Source organism: Chiloscyllium plagiosum, chromosome 25, assembly GCF_004010195.1.
Source record: "Chiloscyllium plagiosum isolate BGI_BamShark_2017 chromosome 25, ASM401019v2, whole genome shotgun sequence".
In the NCBI taxonomy this organism is placed as follows: Eukaryota; Metazoa; Chordata; class Chondrichthyes; order Orectolobiformes; family Hemiscylliidae; genus Chiloscyllium; species Chiloscyllium plagiosum.
The window spans coordinates 47,737,066-47,758,847 of NC_057734.1; the positions used below are offsets into that span (position 1 = coordinate 47,737,066).

Here is a 21,782-nt window from a genome sequence, read left to right on the forward strand (position 1 = left end):
CTTGCTGTTAATTTACGTGTAGAATCTCTTTAGAATTACTTTAACCATATCTGCCAAGATTATCTCTATCCCCTCTTTGTCCTCCTGAATTCCTTCTTAAGAATGTTAGAGAGAAGAAGGTTGAGAGGTGACTTAATTGAGATGTATGAGATAATCCGAGGAATGCATCGAGTGGGCAGTGAGAGCCTTTTTCCTCAGATGGTGGTGGCTAGCACGAGGGGGCATAGCTTCAAATAGAGGGGTGATAGATATAGGAGAGATGTCAGAGGTACTTTCTTTACTAGGAGAAGTAGTAAGGGCATGGAACGCGCTGCCTGCAACAGTTGTAGACTTGCCAACCTTACGGGCATTTAAATGGTCATTAGGTGGGCATATGGACGAGAATAGAATAATGAAGGTTAGATGGGCTTCAGATTGGTTCTATGTTCTATTGTCACTAAGCAATTTGTACTGCTCGAAATTCATTTTAACCCCAGTTGCCTATGTCTAACATATAATTCTTTCATATTCTTGTCTGGAACCATTGTTCCCTACTCCTACCAACCTTACCCTTCACTCTAATAGATACATAATAACTCTGAACTCTCCTTATCAGATGTTTGAAAGTCTCCTACCTATGAGACATCACTGTCTACTCCAATTAACTTTTGAAAGTTCTTGTTTCGTACTATTAAAAATTACCCTACTCCAATTAAAAAACATTTTATGAAAAGCTTATCCTTTGCCTAACTATTTAAAAACAAATAGAATTATGATCACCAGACACACAATGTTTCCCTCCTATCACTTCAGTCACTTGCCCTGCCATATTACCCAAGAGAACGTCAAGCTTTGCTCCTCCCCCAGAAGGAGCATTTACATATTGCTAAATGTATTCAAGTAAACTTTTTTAAACAAATTCCTCACATCCTAACCTTTAATGCCATGTTACTCCCAGTCAACGTTTGGAAAGTTAAAATCACCTACTATTATAACATAGTATATTATTCTTAAATCTATCTGAGATTGCCCTATATATTTGATCATCAGTTTCCCTCTGACTATTGTTTGGGGCCTATTGTACAATCCCATCAAGGTCATCATTCCATTCTTATTTCTAATTTCTACCTACATATTTTTATTGGATGATTTTTCAGAAATATTTTCTCAAGTTACAGCAGTAATGTTTTCCTTAATTAAAAATGCCACTCTCCATTCTCTTCTGCCTCCCTTTTTTATAGCACTTGAAACTCAGAACGCTGAGCAGTCCTGTCCATCCCTGAGTGAAGTTTCTGTAATAGCTGTGATGTCCCAATCCCATGTTCCCAAACATGTGGTCAGTTCATCAGCCTTACCTGTAAGACCCCTTGCATTGAAATAAGTGCAGCTTAATTCTTCAGAGTTACTTTGTTCTCGTCTCTGTGTTATATGGTTCAATTTCTTTCGTCCAGATCTAACTCCAGTTTGGGAAGTCAAAAACAATTATGCTACTTGTGTTTGTGAATAAAGTACAAATATTACAAAGTCATTGTATTTAACAAGCGTGGAGACTGTTGGTAGGCTAATCTAATTTTCTTTTTTTTTTGGTCCAAGCAGATCACCGGATTCTGCAGATGATCACTTTTGGAATTGTGACTCGGGTCCGTCCTTTGCACTTGTTGGTGGCCACAGGTGGCGGGTATGTGGGATACTATCAATATCATAAGTACAAGCGGCGTGAACTGGAACACTGCGGATTAGACGAGCTGGTGAAGGAGAGCTTAGCTCCTGCATGGCAGGTGGGTCAATGGACATGGTGACTGCACACCACCAATGCTACATGTTTTGTTGCAATAAGACAGGCTTCCCTTGCTTCAAGTCATGGACTGAGATCTAAAGCACAGAGCGACATTCTTTAACAAGCATTTTCCCAATAACTTAGATGTGATGCCATTGTGAAACTATGTGCTTCAAATCATTTCTGCACAGATTTAATGGCTGAATAATTTATTTTCTTTGGAGATTTTCTTATATAATACTTCCTGTTAAGCCCCTACCCTCGTGTTTCTCTCTCCTGGGTGGTTTATGTAAACTGGGAAGAGCAAATTTATTTTCATACACAATATTTTCTTTATATTATCTTATTTTTTTCACATTACATCCTTTCATTTTTTTGAAAATAGACTAATTGAATGCGAAAAATGTACTGTGGTTCAAGCGTAGGATGATTAGCGTTTAGCTTGAAAATTTACGGAGAGCTTGAATGAGCTAGTAAAGAGCTGATTATAGAGTATATGGGAAGGAAACAACTGGTAAAACATTGATTCAAGCAACACTGCAAAGTAAAGAACAGCTGTCTAGGGCTGAGCTTTGGTGAAGTTAGGGAGTTCACCAATTATAGGAATGATTGGGTAGATGACTAAATTTAAAGAAATCTACATTGGTATGAGAGAAGTGAGCTACATCTGGACAGGGCAGGTTCTGACACACTGTTAAAATAATGAGATCGAAACTGAAGGTAAAATAATAAATGTATATTTAGGAATGTTCACCAAAAGGATTTTGACAAAGTTGGGGAACTTGATGGATGAGTATACAAGGATAATAGGGCTGAGCTCTGGTAAAGTTAGGGATTTCACCTACAATTATGGGAATGATTGGTTATGAATAGGAAAGATTTAGAGGGATATGGGCCAAATGTTGGCAAATGGAAGTTATTAGGATGTGTTTCCATGCTGTATAGCTCAATGACTTTGACTGTAAAAGGACTTCAGTAGAACATAAAATAGATGTAGTTGTGGGGTGACTTCAAAAGAGGAGTTGACAGTACAGGAGTAATGGGAATGGGCAAGTGAGGATTATGGAGAAAAGGGCCTTCCTTGGAGATAAATGTTGCTTTGAGAAACATTGGAAAAGAGAGTGCTTCAAAGGTCTTGAATGGTGCAAAGTGTATTCTGTCAGATGACTGCAAGGTGGAATGGTACTGAAGTGATGGTGCTCAGGGGACTGAGGGTACTTTTTGGTGGGATGTGGTTTGGGAGAATGATCCTAGAGGAATAAGCTTCAGGGAAGTGAGGGATACCACGGGGATGGGCTTTAATGGGGATTGGATTGCTCAGGCTTTTTCTTGAATTGTTCTCTAATAACCAATTAGGAGTTAAAACGCACCACCAAATCATAGTTACTTTTAACACAGACAAACTATTTGGCTGCTGCGTCTGTGCTAACTGCTTGGAAGAGTTCCCTTTTATTTGTCTGTAACCCGCAATGCAATTCCTCATCCTGAAGTACCTATTAAACTCTCTCAAGTTTATTTATAGAACAACTTCTCCATCTTTTTATTGTACTTCTGAGTGAATAAACTTTCCTCTTTCCTCCCCTCTAGATCTGTGACAAATGATTTTTAAGATCTGTAACCCCTCATTAAGCCAAATGCTAGTGGGAACAAGTCTTCTTCTGTCTAGTGTTAGTTTATTCAATCTCTGCAGGTATCCATAGTTTAGAGAGCTTTTTAAGAAATTTTTTTTTGTTTTAGAGGAGTTCCATTATAAGAGAACATCCTTGACTCGTTAGCCATAATGTCAATTTTCAGTTTAACCAGTTATCATTGAGCACGAATTAAGAAACATGCCAAAAAATTTGTTTCTGAGCTAATCCAGTTTACAAAATCTACTGCAACTTTCATGGGAAATGTTAATCTTCAAATATAATAGACAATTCATATTGGCAAATGTAGCCTGGAAGATGAGTTTATAGAATGGATTTAGAACACTACTTCTGGGAACAGTGTGTTCTGGAACCAACCAGGGAACAGCATCTTTTAAGAGTGAAATGTAATGTAACAAGATTAATTAATGACTTTTTAGCAAAATATTTTGGTGAAGTGCGATTATAGCATAGAATTTTAGACTCCGTTTAAGGGTGAGAAATGTGGCTCGAAGTCTGATCTTTAAATTGAAGGTAATTACAGGAGCACAGGCAAACAGTTTACAAAAACGTAATGGGAAAGTAGCTGAAAAGATAAGATTGTGGAGAATCTGTAGTAGACATTTAAGATATTTCATAACTCTTACCCTTTTCCAAGCAGAACAAACAACTACTCAAGAAGGAAGCAAAATTTGTGGCTATTTAAGGAAGTTGAGGATAATATCAAAAATGTGGAATGCTTCCAAAATGAGTGGTAGTTCAGAGAGTTTGGAAAGTTGTAGAAGTGCATAAATGGAGACTGAAGCAAATTACAGTGAGAGAAAACAAGCTAGAAATGCAAGCACAATCAGTAGAAGCTCTCTATTAATGACCTGGATGAAGGGTCCAACTGCATTGTAGCTAATTTTATTAATGCAAAGGTAAATAGGAAAGTGAGCTGTGAGTAGGATACAGAAATGTAGTAAATGGTGTATAATGTGTGGAAAATGTGAGATTACTTTAGAAGGAAGAATGTCAAGTTTTAAGTCTTACTTAAATAGGGAGAGAGATTGGAGAATGCTCTAAATGTAATATGGCCTGGTTGTCCATATTCATGATTCATTAACAGAAATATAGGCATGTCCAGCAGCTAATTAGAAAACCAGATTGAATATTGACTTCATTCAACTGTACGAGACGTTGGTGAGAGTGCACCAGAGAACTATACACAGTTTGAATATCCTTAAGGAGAGATTTATTTGCTTTGAAAACAGTTCTGCAGATTGATTCCTGGAGTTAAGGGGTTGTCTAATGAGAAAAGATTGAGCAGATTGGGCCTGTACTCACTGGAGGAAAGAATAATGAGGTCACTTCACTGAAACATGGAAGATTCCAAAGGGGCTTGACAGAGCAGATGCTGATTTTTTTTTTTCCCTTGTGAGGGAGTCTAGAACTAGTGGGTACAGTTGGAAAATTAGACGAGGAGGAATCTCTTTTCTGAAGCGGTTGGACTTTGGAATTCTCTTCCACAGAGAACAGTGTGGATGCTGGGCCAATGAGTGTGTTGAATGTGGAGATAGAATTGATTGGTTTGTGGGGACCTGGCAGGTACATGGAGCTAAACTGTAGTCAGATTAACTGTGATTAGCTGACTGGCTACTCCAATTTTCTTTATCATTGCACTCATATGGAGATAGATCTGAATGCTTTGGTTTTGTTTTATGTTTCAAAGTTTACTGCCAGGCTGTGACTTTGTTTGGGTGGGCAGGAGAATTGCCATTGCATAATGGTTCAGCTAGTTTTCTGATGTAAAGATGCATTTTCTATTAATGTTTTTTGGCGTGATAGTTTCCACATCTGCTGCCGTTGTAATGAACATGGGCAGTGCAGTGTCCAGTGAGAGAATGTTACCCACCCTTTTGGCATGTTTTCTTATGGCAAAATTAATTTTGGTAAATGCATTTTTGGCAACATATTAAACAAAGGATACAATTTTAAAAACCTAACATTTAGCTCGTTACTTTTTAGAAGGTTTTATATTGTACTCATGTTTCTTTAACCTGATGTCGCTATTGAAGTTGTTTGTTTTCCCCACATTTCCAGTTCTCCCTGCACTTGGGAGGCTGAGTCACTAACCTGCAAAGCCTTAACTGTTCTCACTTTTACCTGCCCTGTCTTTCACACCACCTGAACCAGCTCCTCACCGGACATCACCAGACCATTGTGTAAGCTGCACATCAGAGTTTACTTGTGAAAAGCTCAGTGTTAACACTAAATCAGTAGGTGTCATGAGTCCTACAGTGTGGTGTTGCATGGTTGAATTATTGTTTTTTTCTCAAAACTGAACATATGAGATGGAATTTTGAATGAGCTGCCAGGCTTGTGCTTCAGATGCTCTGACTGTAAACAGAAAAGTCACTTATTGTTCAATATTTGTTTTAAATGCATGTGTTAAGCTGCACAATGACTCTGTACAGCATAATGTGTTGGTACATAGAGATGTGATTTGTCCCCTGGAACAAAGCGGCTGTTGCTATCATTAATGTATCGAATTTTTGTTTCATCGTGATCTGATAGGTTAGATGCTTGAGCGTTGGGATTGTCTGTTCAATCTGGTGACAGACCTTTGTGTCCTCTGGGATCTCCAACTTAACCTGTGTGCCTGCTTCCGTTTGAGAACAGGATAAAAGACCTTGTCTGCTGTGCAGTGTTGTCAGTATTGATGTATGGTTTGGTGTTAAGGCTCTCTGAAACCTGTTTGATGAGAAACTTACTCTGTTCTTCTAATTGCCCAATATTGACTGGAATTGTAACCTTGAGATTTCTCATTTGTGAGAGAACGAAAGATTCTCAACTGCTTGCTTTTTATGTGTATGTGTTTCTCAATGCTGCATTGTCAAAGTCCACCCCAGTCTGTCCCAGTTGACAGAGTTGCAGTGAAACCTATTCTGAGTTGGGTTCCAAGCAAATTCGTTGATCTTTGAAAATTATAAGTTGCTGTCCTGTTTAAGCTCAAGGTATGTATGACATGTTGACACTGTGAGCTGTCATATCATTGAGTCTTAAGCATTCTCCTCTCAAGTACGTACATTTCTATAAGTAAAGATCATATTTAGTCATTTTGCATGACATTTGAAATGCTAATATCTGCAGGAAATCTGTCCAGTGCTGTATGGAGCATTCTGGTGTAAGCCTTGAAAGAAAATTGATGCATTGTCATGAAAATTGCAACATCTAGTTAAGCCTCATGATTGATTAGTGTGTTGAGTTTTTATTGCTTTAATGATCCATTGTGCAAGTAAGCACCTGATATGTTATTTCCCCTTGTTTAAAATTGTTTCAGAAATAGCAGAAATTACTAAATGACACTTTTAAGCTTGGTGTTGAATATTGCTTTACGTTTGGAAGATGGTATAATCCTAATATTGCTTCCTGTTTTTTCATTCTGATGCAAAAACTGTTTTGAGAAAATACATGTAATTTCCCAAATGGTGGGTGCCACATGTTAGCTATTTATAGACATTGTACTCCCTCCATTTCAGAAGCTAAAATGTCTGTGTCTGCATTAAGCAAGCTGTATTTCCTTAAATTAATTTGCATAACCATGATTACAAAGATGATTGTTCTCGATCACTGGCCTTTGAATGTGGGCTGAGCTTATACTTTTGCATATTCCCTCAAACAATGGAACAGCATTGAAATGACACGGGCAAGCAAAGATAAGGTTACTGCAAAATCTATTCCAGGCCAGTGGTGTGATGCTGTTTTGGAGCACAGTTCTGACTCATTTCTTCCTGTGCATCACAGCTTCCACGTGAGGGAAGTAACAAGTCTAGAGTGACTGTCTGCAGACTGTTTTAAAGATAAGGACGGTGAAGAATTCATCTGCTTTGTGTTGTGGCAGTTGCTTTTTAAAATTTCTTTTAGTATATACAGCTGAACAGTAGTTTCAGAAAGACTGGAACTTGTATTACATTCATTGTTGTTCAGGTTGATGTGATCCAAGTTCCTCGGTTGACCCTTACTAATGGTAAATTACTTACTGTGGAATACATTTACTGCATCACTTTTGAATGTGGGAGATAATGTTTCTGGACAATGCTTTCAGTTATATTTATTTACAAACAAAATAAGAACCTAAGAACAGGGAGCAGGAGTAGGCTGTCTGGACCTTCGAGCCTGCTCTGCTGTTCAATAAGATCATGGCTGATCCTTTCTTGAACTCAGATCCATCTACCCGTGCTCTCACCGTATTCCTTAATTCCTATATTGTTAAAAAAAAAGTCTATCTTAGCTTTAATAACATTAACTGAAGTAGTGTCAACTACTTAGCTAGGCAAAATAATACATAACAGTACATATTATACCAAGGTTCGAAATAAACAACAAATAAGTAAAACAGTGGCGTCGGGATTATGTTACAAAGGGTTAATGCAGTGCCTACAGCACATTTTTTTTTAAACAAGCTGCAAAATCTCTAGAAAATGCAGGGAGATGTTTTCTGAGACCTTAAAGTTGTAAGAGTGCATTTTCGATGTTGATGAAATTAGTCCTTCACAGTTTAGATTTAAGATTATGGGACAATGCCACAGTGATGCAGCCTGAGGGCTTTTAGAATCATTCAAAATCCGAAGAACCAGACAATGAAATGCATAAAAGGAACATGGGAACAAGGCTAATTCATCGAGGCCTTATCTGTCATTCAATGTGTGACCTAACTTTGTATCCACCTTTGTTCCGTATCTTTTTAGATTTTTATTAGTCAAATTTAATCCAGATTTATAATTAACAATTGGCCTAGCTTGTATGATCATTGCCTGAAAAGCATTCCAAACCCGATATATAATGTGTTGCTGGACTTCACTCCTGATTTTAATTTTTAAGCTTTATCATCTCGTCCTAGTTTTGTCAAAGTCAAAAGTCACACAACACGAGGTTATAGTCCTACAGGTTTATTTGAAATTACAAGCTTTTGGAGCTCTGCTCCTTCATCAGACGGAGACTTAAACCTGATGAAGGATCAGTGCTTTGAAAGCTTGTGATTTCAAATAAACCTGTGGGACTATAATCTGGTGCCATGTGACTTCTGATTTTGTCGACTCCAGTTCAACACCGGCACCTCCACATCCTAGTTTTGTCAACCAGGGAAATGTTTCTCCATCTACCCTGTTAGATCCCCTTAATATCATCCCATTACCACCTTAATTCCAGATGGTACAAACCTATTTTGTAACTTAATCCTTGAAACCACACAGATATCTGGATTAATCTATGCTGTACTCCTTTCAAAGCTAAATCTGCCCAGACTATTGTCAGTAACTTGTCTGTTCAGGTGTACAAGTATCACACCCTGACCAATCCTTCAGTTATAAATGGCAGCATTTCATTAGACATTTTGAAGCTCTGATATTTAATCCCCAAGTCGAACCAAGTCCTCTGTTCTGTTCTTGGGTGCAAAGTGAATGACTTCATACTTGCCTATATTGAAATCCACTGCCATTTTTATCTATTCAAGTAATCTGTTAATATATGTTTATCATTGACAAACTTGAATATATGACTTTTTGTCAGATAGCCTAAGTCTTGCAATGATTTCAATCTAAAGGAATGATCCCTGAATCTGAAGAACTTCGGAAAATCATAATTAATGAATCTCTTTTCCTTAAAGCCCTGGATGAAAACTATCTGGTCCTGAAAATTTGTCACTGGCATTGTTTTCTTCAGTTCTGTTGCTTACTTTATTTGTGGTGAATCTCTATCCTTGATTCAACCTTAATTTCCTTTATTTGCTATCCTATTCCTCTACTGGAAACATGTCTGCACTTTCCTTGTTTCATTTATATTACTGTTGTCAATTTTTGGAAAACGTGCATAGCTCTTAGCCCCAGCTGTTTTATCTATATAATTATCGAGTTTCTTGTCTTGATTTTGATGTTCCTTTACAAGTTTCTTTCTGTATTTACTCTTTCTAGCTCTCCCCAGCCTATCTGTTTTGTCACCTTTTACTGTTCTATATGTTTCCTATTTATCAGAGTCTCTCCCTTTTCGTATGTTTTTCCTTTCTGTTATCCCTTACCTCAGTAGATGTCCACGGCTACTTTTTTTATATAAGTAGATCTCTTGCACCTTAGATGTATAAGTTTGAGTAAAGTTTGAAATGGATGTTGCCACACTGGAACAAGCAGATAAGTTTAAAAATTTAAGGCACATGATTACAGAAGTTGGCAAATATGTCTATTTTTCACTCATTCATGGGGTGACGGTGTTGCTGGCTAGGTCAGCATTCATTGCGCAGAGGGCAGTTAAGAGTCAACCTATGTTGCTATGGGTCTGGAATTGTATGTATGCCAGACCAGGTAAGAATGGTAGTTTAGATTAGATTAGATTACTCACAGTGTGGAAACAGGCCCTTCAGCCCAACAAGTCCACACCGCCCCGCCGAAGCGCAACCCATCCTAACCCCAGAGCACATTTGAGAGCCAGGTGGGGTTTTCCTGACAATTGGCAATGCTCATCATTAGATTCTTAATCCCAGCATTTTATTAAATTCAAATTCTACATTTTCTGAGGCAAGCTTCAAACCCAGGAGCCCAGACATTATCTAGGTCTCTGAAATAGCAATCCAGCAATGTTATCACTAAACAGACACCGCCACCACCACCACAACCCCCCTGCGATATATGGGACAGAAGTTAGATGAGCGCTAAAGCAAAAGCAATTTTGTGAAAACGCAGGATGTGTTAACAACAAGAAATCTCCAATTTGTGACAAGGAAACAGCACAATATCTATCCACTTTCCTGTTTGTCTCAACAACTTGACAATCAAAAAAATCTGTGAAAGAACGTAAAAACCTTTTGAAATGTGGATGAATATTCTATAGACAATAAAACAAATTTGAACAGGTACTTGACATTGCAAGAGGGAAAAGAACTAGAAAAAGTGAAATATGGAAAAGGGAGTGACAGTATTTTGCAAATTTTATAAGAGCTGTAAGCCCACCATGATGTTTTGGAGAGCTAAGTGGAGGTGTTGACCTTGGCTTGATTGGGTGACAGTGTAGCAGAGCAGTTGGAGATGTGTTCACTTGTGAATGAGGATGACACAAGGCAGATGAGTGTGGCATTCCATGGCAGCCGACTCCCTGGCAGAAGTAGCTCCAATTGAATCTATCTTTTGAACGTTTTACTCATTAACAAAATCGCTTAATGTGGGCAGGTCTATCCCATCCAGTGACAAAAGCCTTAACGTAAACCTCAAATTGTGGCAGCTGCTTTCTGTTTTTATCTTTCACCCTTTCATACGCAATATTAAATTAATTATATAATGATTGCTATGAGGTAAATGTTGCCATACTGGTAGACCATTAACTATATCCGGCTCATTATAGTGAATCTAAAATAACCTGCACTGTTGCCAGTTCAGGGACATTGCTGCAGAGCACGAGTTAGCTACCTTGCTGATGTGAGCTCGTTTGCTCTGTCAATCTGTATGAAAAGTTTAAACCCTCTGTTATAACTGATCTGCCTTCAAAGCTTTGCGTTTCTGTACTGTGTCACTCCGCATTCACTGCACAAGGACCTGTACATAACGGCCATCACTTTACTAGAAACTTTAATATTTTTTAATTCTATCTATAAAGTCTCTTTTTATCTCCTCTCATAGAAGTTATTCATCCACAATTACTAATTATACACTTGCATATCCCCAATTTTCTCTCTCTTACCAGTTTGTTTGGTTAATTAGCTTTTAGTTCCTGACCATTGCGCAGCCATATCTCACTAATGGCTAGCATGTCGCACCGTCCAAGTTAAATTTGCAGCTGAAGTTCATTCAATTTGTTCCTTCTGCTCCAATAATGTACTAGTTAATGAGTCCAGGATACTGCAGCAGCGCACAACCATCCACCATGTTTGTATCCAGAGTAAAGCCCAATACCTTGCCAAATTTCAGAATCTTTGTCCTCAGTTTTGAACTGCAGTGAAAGGTCCCTTTCTATTTTGACTCTACTTTAACTTTATTTTAACATTGGTAAAATTTCCCTTTTTTGGTTTTCTGGGTGACACATGGCCTTCACTGACTGTGTTTATTATTGGGAGGGAGAGCCTGTAATTTCCCAGAGGTGTTGGGTTTTTTTTTTGAACTGCACCTGTCCTTGTGGTGGTGGTAAGTTGGAAATCTCGGCCTACTGAGTATAACAATAAAGGAATAGTGATTTATGTCTGGGTCAAATTGCATATCACTTGGAGGAAAAATGGAAGATGTTCTATTGGAGTGCTATTCTTTTCCAGCTTAACAGTCCTTGCATGGAAGGTGCTGCTGAATTGCTGCCGTGTATCCTAGGGATGGCAGATACAACGGACGTGGTACGCTTAGTTGATCTGAAAAGTTTTGGGTTTTTTGGATAAATATGAAATTAGAAATTGAGTACTTTAAACATTGCCAGCATAACTCTAACCAAAATAAGCTTCATTGTAAAGAGTGTCATGATGTACATCTCTTTATTTATTTACACCAATAGTGTTTTATTTTTCTTTCTTTCCCCACTCTTTTCTTTGACCTCAAATTATGGAGCATTTGATGATATGAAGCCTCCGTAATAATGGAGGCAATACCTCCAAACTTATTTGTATAGGACTTTAACCAGTAGAGAAAGGGGGTAGCATTTCATCTCACCATGTATGCCTGTTGGTTGTTATACCCTGTGTAGTTGCCCTCGTACACAGAGTTTTAAAGTGTCTTGGTGGATGGCATCAGTTGCTAAATTTGCTGATTTGATGTCAGTGCAATCTCACAATGGGTTCTGAGATATTGTACCACTTGCCTCTGTTAGACTGAAGTTAATAAACCTTCTGTCAGGCTATCCCTTTACATCAGTTCTGATTACAGTACAATCCAGATGGTTGCTGTGTTATGGGAATTTTAGGCTATAATGTAAGGTGAAGCAATTTGTGCTTAACAAAATAGTCCCTACTTAGTGCACCTGCCAGCGATTTCCCTGTTTTTGCTATTTTTACAATCTTATTTTTGCATCTTTTACTTAATACTGTAGTTTGGGTTTAAAAATGGATCCTGTTTGTATTTGAAATTAACTGTGATTGGAGCTCATGACAGAAAATATCCAACACCAACTGTGCAGTTTAACTTTCAGAAGCAAGTAATTTACAGTAGCAACAATACCAAACATGTACTATAATGCCATGCAAGACTGAACAACACAGTGTGGCACTGGAAAAGCACAGCAGGTCAGGCAGCATCCGAGGAGCAGGAGAGTCGATGTTTCAGGCAGAAGTCCTTTGCTTGGAATGTTCCTGATGAAGGGCTGATACCCGAAACACTGAGACCCCTCCTTGAATGCTACCTGTCCAGCTGTGCTTTTCTAGCACCACATTTTTCAACTCTGATCTCCAGCATCTGCAGTCCTCACTTTCTCCTGTACAGGACAATACCATATTAATGTTCAGTACTGTCCATAAAGTGTTAGTTTATCTTCATAATTCAACTATTCTCCCATTGAGGAAATAGTGGGACAATGGAAGACCTAATGCTACAGTGCCCGTTAAGGGAAATTTGTAAGCCAGGCACTAAGACCCATTCCCCTCCCCTCCCTTGTTTGTCTTCCCCAGGAACCGTTCCCTCTAAGACACCTTGGTCCACTCTTCCCCTGCAACAGCCGAAGGTGTAACACCTGCCTATTTCCCTCCTCAGTATACAAGAGCCCAAACTCACCTTCCAGGTGAAGCAGCACTTTACCTGCACTTCATACAATCCAGCCTCCTGCATTCACTGCTCACAGTGTGGTCTCCTCTACCCTGGGGAAATGAAGCACAGACTGGGTGGTCACTTGACAGAACATCTACGTTCTGCCCACAAACAAATACCCCAAACTCCCGGTTGCCTGTTATTCCCCCCCCCCCCCCCTCCCCTGCTGTTTCCTGTCCAACATCCCTGTCTCAGGCTTGCTGCAGTGCTCCAGGGAAGCTCAGCACAAGCTGGAAGAACAGCACCTCATTTTCTGCTTGGGGACCCTACTGCCCTCCGGACCTGATATAGAGTTCAATCATTTTAAGGCCTGAACTCTCCCATGTCCTAGCCCCACACAGTAGACCTTGTAATCACATAGTCTGCAAATACACATTACCTAATGTTAGCGACTAACAGTCTCCATTAACAGCTGTTCACCCTCCTAGCCAGATCCTCTCCTTTGTCTGTCCAACTGCTCTTCTCTCTCTTTGGGTTCTATCCCCACCTATCGTTTACTCCTTACCCCCCCCCCTCCCACCTTCTGTATATACAGAGGAACCTCGATTATCCGAACCAGATGGGTGGGCACTACAGAGGAACCTCGATTATCCGAACCAGATGGGTGGGCACTACAGAGGAACCTCGATTATCCAAACCAGATGGGTGGGCACTACAGAGGAACCTCAATTATCCGAACCAGATGGGCGGGCACTATTTCATTCCAATAATTGATTCGATACCTCTCCTCTGGGGCTCGGAATTTTCTGAAGTCTCCATTTTCCTTGCGCGCGCTCGCGCTCTCTCTCGCGCTCGCTCTCGCTCTCTCTCAGGGTTTGTTTCTGAACAGGGACACATATGTGTGTAAGAGACGTGCAGCATTGCTGAGGCCCCTCCAATCAGTTCAATGGGATTGAGCACTTACTATATCCTCTCCCTGTTCAAGAGACAAGGCAGCATCGTGCATGAGCCCTTGCCCCTGCCCTGGCTGATTTTTTTTTTTAATTTTATTTTTTTTCCCCCCAACCCCGCCCCTGTCCACCCTGACCCACATTCCACCCCTTCCCCCTGCACCCTGCCCGTCGTCGTCCCTCTCCGGGGCAGCCGGACTGGATACCAACAGTAAGACTGCTGCTGCCTTTGCAGGGGGAGGTGAGTCTCCAAATAGTGTGCGTGTCTACACACGTAGCCTCACACACAACATTTTACTGCAATGTTTTGACAAGTTCCACCTTTGCCCTGTACAGGAAAATATTGGAGAGATTATTGCGGGTAAGGGGGTTTAGGGTACACCCCTGTGTGGACCCCAAGGGAAAATGTGGAGAGGGAGAGAGTGGGAGGGTGGAAGGTCAGTCATTTGGAGATAGTGCTTGGGCTCCCATCGATATCCAGGACTGCTCTTGGCAGTGTTCATTTTTAATCATTGTAAACAAAAGATGCAATTAGTGTTTTGGTAACACCTCTTTGATGTAATGATTCTATTGAGACCTTCTGATAATTGATATTCGGATAATTGAGATTCCCCTGTAAACTGAAATTTTCTTAGCTACCATCAGTTATGAGGAAGGGGCACTGATTCTGAAACGTTAACTGATTTCTCTTCACAAGATGCTGCCAGATTTACTGTGCTTTTCTAGCAACCTATGTTTGTTTCTGATTTACAGCATCCAAAGTTCTTTTGGTTTTTACTAAACAATCTCTAATCAAGTAGATTGCAGAAAGTCTAATGGAACCATTGTACCCAGAAAGATTCTCATGTTCTCCTAGTTTCTTTGAAATGAATTGTCTGTTATAAGCAAAAACAGCAGTGTTGTGTCAGTAATGCAGATTCTTATTGTTATAGATTTTATTTCACAGAATTGTAAATGCGAAAGTAAATACAGAAATTCTCAAACCTTAAGCTAAATGCAGGAACTACTTTATTTACAAAACAGTGAGCTTCCAATTAATTTTGTCTGAACTGCTTTAAAATGTAGCTTGATATGTGTGCTAAAATGGTGTAGAAATGCAAGTCTTCTATAACTCTTCACCACTTGAGGGTTGGCAGAACCTTTGTAATTGTAGAATTAGTTGATTGTAACAATTTACAGCGTTTATCAGAATTCTCTCATGCGTCAGAGATTATCATTTTGTTCAGCCATTTTAGATTTCAACAAAGCAAGTTGAATCCACCCCTAATTAAAGTTACCAGTGCTTTTGTTTATATTTATTTCGAAATAGTAAATTACTACAAATAGATTTATGAAATAACACACACAAAATGGTTAATCCCCTGACCTTTATGCTAAACTATATTGATTCGGAATGCATGCAGCTGAGCCTTTTTGTGTGTGTAAACACAAAAAGCAAATTCACAGTTTATGCCCCATCCTTTGGTTAGACAGAGTGGAGCATTACTCTAGTCCAATATTCCGTAACTCATGACACCCAAAGAGCACCTGCAAAAATTACTCCGCACAGAAGGAAGCCATTCAGTCCATTGTGTCTATATTGGCTCTTTACAAGGTGAATTAATCATCGTTCTTAATATCCTTTCCTCATACCCTGCAAATCTTTTCTTCTCTACCAATGTTCTAACTTCCATGCTTCCCCTTTTTATAGCATTATTAGTTTTCTTGCCACTTTTGTGTCCTATTTGCTTAAAATATATATAAATATAATGTGACTCAGTGGGTCAATTGGCTTTCGTCTGTGCTGTTGCAGAATGTCATGGTGCAGTGCATTGATAGCCCCTCTCTCATGTGCCTAGGTGACCATACTCCCAGGCTGTTCTATCATCACTCAACATTCTTTTAAAAATGAATGCTCCCATTTGTACTTTCACACTTATTTTCTAACTGGTGCAACAATAATGAAAGAGTATAAACCTTGACTGATATTCTTTCCTTCCCTTTACCCTCTCCTCCTCACTGCACCCACCATCCTTTCCCCTGCCACCTGTCCTTGTCGCCCTCTTTCACCCCATCCCAGTCACTCTCTACCCAAGCCCCCCCTACCCCTGTCACTCTCTTCTCCTCACCTCACCCATCCTGTTGTGCTTTTCTTCCCGCCACATCACCAACCTTGTGCCCTCTCCCTATCTCCATTTCCCCCTCCACCCTGGTTCGAGTCCCTGCCAATCTAGTTGCAGTGGCTTTCTTGTGCCCTGGCCAAGACCTAATTCTGCACTGGCCTTGATAGAGTAATGTTGAATGCATAGATTGGAGCGAAGTATCAATTGGTTTGAGACTATCAAAACCCATTTCATTTAATCACATTAGAGCTATCCGAGCGAAAATGCTTTCATTTCCTCAATCAGGCAAGTGTTCAAAGTCCGGTCCAGAGGTGAATGAATTAATACATCGCTCAGTTAAGTATTAAGTTTCCTGATAATTTATATCTCCAGTAGTGACCTTGAATTGATGGAAATGAAACCTTTCAATAGTCCTTTTTTTTAATCATTTACATCACAGCTTCCAGTATGTAAATACATTCCTACATTATCTTCTTTTTTAATCTGAATTTGGAAGAAATTAATTTATATAGAAAAACCTGATGTTCATATAGACAAAGATCCCAATTTTGGGTGTTGGTCTTTGCTCCCATGAGAAGTTTGAACAGTTCATCTACTTCACCCACACCTTCCATCCTGACCTCAAATTCACCTGGATCAATCTGACACCTTCCCCTTTCTGGACCTCTCCGCCTCCATCTCTGGCACCCAACATCTATTTCAAACCTGTCAGCCCATACAGTTACCTTGACTACACCTCACTCTCACTTGCTGTCGCTCGCGCTCAACTCTCTCAACCCCGTCCCAAAAAACATGATCCCATACTCCCAATTCCTCCACCTCTGCTATATCTGCCCCCAGGATGAGCAATTCCACTCCTGGACATCCCATATATCCTCTACTTTGAGGAGTGTTATTTCCCCTCCCCTGTGATTAAAAATGCGCTCAACCACATCTCCTCCATTTCCCACACCTCTGCTCTCAAACCGCACCCCCCACCACAACAAAAATAGAGTCCCCAGGTCCTCACATTCATCTCACTAATCTCTGAATCCAGCTCATCGTGCTCTGCCATTTCCACCACCTGCAGACTGACCCCACCACCAAAATGATATTTCTTTCCCCACTCCTATCCACTTTCTGCAGAGTCAGTTCCCTCCACGACTCCCTCGTTAGGTCCACCCACTCCTCCAACCTCTGCTTCACTCCTGTGACCGCAGAAGGTATAACACCTACCCTCACACCTCCCCTTTTACCTCTGTCCAAGGCCCCAAAGAATCATTCCAAATCTGGCAGAGATTCACCTGCATTTCCTTGAACCTGATTTATTGCATATGTTGTTCTCGATGTAGTCTCCTCTACATCAGAGAGACTGAACGCAAACTCGGAGACTGGTTCAAGGAACTTAAATGGTCTGTACACTTCAATCAACCCCACCTTCTGGGTGCCAGACATTTCAATTCTCCTTCCCACTCTCCTGATGACATGTCCATCCTGGGCCACCTCCACTATCAAAATAAGGCCATGTACAAATTGGAGGAAGAACACTTCAACTTCTGCCTCAGAAGCTTACAACCATATGACCTTAACATAGAATTCACCAGCTTTCAAATCTCCCCGCCCCCACATCATCCCAGGTCCAGCCCTCCTTCTCTGCCCAGCTCCCTTAACCTGACCTAGCCTGTTGCCACCCCGCTGACCATCCCCCCAAACATCCCCTCCATCTATTTATTTCTGAGCCCCCGACCTGTTCCCAGTCTTGATGAAAGGTTCTGACGTGAAATGTTGACTGCCATGCTCCTCTGCTGCTTGACCTGCTGTGCTTTTCCCAGCTCCACACTTTATCGATTTTGCCGTGTGGTCACCTGACTCAACAATTTCAGGCATGCTGTAGTTAGCCTCAGGGGCTCTGAATTTGGCAGAGGAGCTTTTTTTTCTCCTGATCATTAAACATCCTAAGTCACCCGACAGGAGTGTAATCAAATAAAGTTTCACACCAGGCCACCTGGATATTAGTGTGAGTGGAGATACATTTTTATTTAAGGAGTGTCTGACGGAAGGAGAAGCTGGGAGCTAGGAATATAGACAGGCTTAAGGAGAGAATCTTGTTCAGGGTCCAATAGGCCAGTAGTGAAGTGGTAAAAATCTAATTGTGCAAGAGGACTGATTTGGAGGAGCTCTTGGATGTCAGCAGAAATTGGATAAAGCAAATAGGAAGGAGCAAATTGATGGATTTGAAACTCAGGCTAAGAAGGCTGAACAGGCTGGGGCTATATTCCATGGAACATCGGAGACTGAGGAATGACCTGACAGAGATTGATAAAATCATGAAGGGCATGTCTAGGATGAATAGCCAAGGTCTTTTTTCCCAGGGTAGCAGAGTCCAAAATGAGAGAGCATAGGGTTAAGGTGAGAGGGGAAAGATTTAAAAGGAATCTAAAGATGGGGGCAATGTTTTCATCCAAAGTGCTGCGTGTATGAAATGAGCTGCCAGAGGAAGTGATGGAAGCTGGTCCAGTTACAACTTTTATAAGGTATCTGGATGGGTATATGAATAGGAAGGGTTTAAAGGGATTTAGACCAAATGCTGGCAATGGGACTAGATTAAGTTAGGCTATCTGGTCAGCATGGCCGAATTGGGCCGAAGGGTCTGTTTCCGTGCTGTACTGTTCAATGATTCTGGTAAGTTTAAGTTCTAGGTATTGCTGGGCCATGTTGTTTGAAGATGCCACCTTCTGAAACTTCTCCCTCACCTGTGGGGTGGTGACCCTTAGTTCACCACCAATTGCCCCCTAACCAGAGAGCAGTCTATGGATCTCTGGCAATTCTCATTTCACTTCACGCAGTGTAGGGCATTAAGCATGGGCGACATTCATGTACTGTATTTTTTTTTAAAAAAACTTCGATATAGAGGTTTATAAACTCATGAGGGGCATGATTTGGAGATGCTGGTGTTGGACTGGGGTGAATAAGTTAAAAATCACACATCAGGTTATAGTCCAACAGATTTAATTGGAAGCACTAGCTTTCGGAGCGCTGCTCCTTCATCAGGTGGTTGTGGAAGAGACAATTGTAAGACACAGAATTTATAGCAAAAGTTTACAGTGTGATGTAACTGAAATTATACATTGAAAAATACCTTGATTGTTTGTTGAGTCTTTCATCTGTTTGAATACCATGTTTCATATGTAAATCACAAAACCTTTTTTAGAAGTTACATTCTTAGGTTAACTATAACAATTGGTGTTAGCCAGATAATAGGTTGAAGGTGTTAGCCCCCTGTGTTCTCTGTCTCTGCCTGGGGTGGGAGAGTCCAGAACCACAGGTCAATAGGTTCAGGGTGAGAGGGTAAAGATATAAAAGGGACCCAAGGGGCAACTTTTTCACACACAGGATGGTGCATGTATGGAATGAGCTGCCAGAGGAAGTGGTGGAGGCTGGTACAAATACAGCATTTAAAAGACATCTGGGTGCGTATATGAATAAGAAGGGTCTAGACGCATATGGGCCAAGTGCTGGCAAATGGGACTAGATTAAGTGTGATATCTGGTTGGAATGGGCGAGTTGGTCCGAAAGGTCTGTTTCCGCCTGCACATCTTGATGACTCTAAGTGAGGAGGGAGTGATTGTATTCCCGACCAGAGTTAGCACTTTGAGATCAAGGGGAAATATTACAAGAGCATCATCAGGAAGTAGTGACAAATCTTAGTGTGGAATCTCCAAGAGGTGATCGCATAAAGTATATATGATGGCTAAAGCTATTTAAAATATTAGACTTTTCATGGATTTGATAGGGTAAATGCAGAAAAGGTATTTCTCCAATGGACAAGGAGACACAAACTAGAGCTAGAAAAGGGGACAAGTTTTTCTCACATTGATACAATACAGATTTTCACAAAGTACAACTACATTAAGGAGAAAAAGGTAACTAGGGAGACATAGGACTCCTTACTTGGCAAAACCGCCAATGTGTGGAAGTGCAGGAGATGGGGGAGATACTAAACGAGTGTTTTGTTTGTGTTTACTGTGGCAAAAGATATGGAAGATACAGAATGTGGGGAAATAAATAGCAACATCTTGAAAAATGTCCATATTACAGAGCAAGAGGTGCTGGATGTCCTAAAATACATAAAGGTGGGATAAATCCCTGGATCTGATCAGGTGCATCCCTTACCTCTGGGAAGTTCGGGAAGTGATTGCTTGGCCCCTTGCGAAGATACTTGTATAGGTAGTTCTGAAATGAGGTGTATTTTGGCAGTGCGATTTGGCTGAAGAATTAGAGGAGTATAATTTGGAGAACGCTTACCTCAGTCGGCAATAGCGTGATGCTGGTGACGCTTCATTCTGCGCACAGGCCGGTGTGCGTGCTGAAATTTCTGCACACGTGCCAGTGTTTGTTCTTTTCTGCAAAAGGGCCTCACATGTGACGTCTGAGCCGGTCTTCATGCTGTTCTGTGCACGAGCTGACGTCAGTGTGCCATTTTGCGTTAGCACGATGTCAGCGCCAAGGCCAGTGCCTTTTTGCACATGTGCGATGTGAACTCTGGTGTACGGGCTGTCCTGCATATGTGCTGATGTCAGCTGCCAACAGAGCACTATGAGAGGTGCTGTACAGAGACCATTTTTAAAAAATGTACTGTGTTAAATTTACTTTTGTTAATAAGTATGATTTCAATCTTCATTCAGGCTGTGGTATACTTTGCATTAGATGTTTGGTGATTTTGTTTTGAGTGATCGTGAGGTTTTTTTGCTGGTATGCCCCAACCCCACTTTTCCCATCAGCCTCATTATTTTTAATTAAGCGAGGTTTTGCTATAACGCACTTCTGGCGTTATAGGAGAACTACCTGTATCATCAATAACTTACAGGTGAGGTGGCGGAAGACTAGAGGTTGGCCAATGCACCACTATTTAAGAAAGATAGTAAAGAAAAGCCAGGCAACTATAGATCGGTGAGCCTGACATCGGTGCTGGGCAAGTTGTTGGAGTGAATCCTGAGGGACAGGATTTACATGTATTTGGAAAGACAGAGACTGAGCAGGGATCGTCACTATGGCTTATTGTGTGGGAAGTCATGTCTCACTAAGTTGAGATTTTTGAAGAAGTGAAAAAGAGGATTGATGAGGACAGAGTGGTGGACGTGATCTGTATGGACTTCAATAAAGCGTTCGACAAGGTTCCACATGGGGGACTGGTTAGCAAGGTTAGATCTCACGGAATTCAGGGAGAACTAGCAATTTGCATATAGAACTGGCTCAAAGGTAGAAGACAGAGGATGGTGGTGGAGGGTTGTTTTTCAGGCTGGAAGCATGTGACCAGTGGAGTGCCACAAGGATCGGTGCTGGGTCCATACTTTTCATCATTGATATAAATGATTTGGATGTGAGCATAAGAGGTATAGTTAGTAAGTTTGCAGATGACATCAAAATTGGAGGTGTAGTGGACAGCAAAGAAGGTTACCTCAGTGTTATTTAGATGAATGTGAGGTGCTGAGTTTTGGAAAGGCAAGTCAGGACAGGACTTAAACACTTAATAGTGAGGTTCTGTGGAGTGTTGCTGAACAAAGAGATCTTGAAGGTCCATAGTTCCTTGAAAGAGAAGTTGTAGGTAGATAGGATAGTGAAGAAGGCAATTGGTATGCTTGCCTTTATTGATCAGTGCATTGAGTATAGAAGTTGGGAGGTCATGT

At 40.7% G+C, this 21,782-nt stretch overlaps 1 protein-coding gene across 6 annotated transcripts in view; it reads left to right on the forward strand.

Annotated features, from left to right (window-relative positions):
• The window catches only part of pisd (phosphatidylserine decarboxylase), a 124,646-nt gene that overhangs the window by 22,978 nt on the left and 79,886 nt on the right, over positions 1-21,782 (forward strand). For 2 of the 6 annotated variants that reach the window (XM_043716113.1, XM_043716116.1), the window contains exon 3: positions 1,573-1,757. In XM_043716113.1, the coding sequence (XP_043572048.1) occupies positions 1,573-1,757 (185 nt within the window). Of the gene's footprint in view, positions 1-1,572; positions 1,758-21,782 lie in introns of those variants that run through there. The other 4 variants (XM_043716114.1, XM_043716117.1, XM_043716120.1 and 1 more) reach the window with 3 other exon arrangements.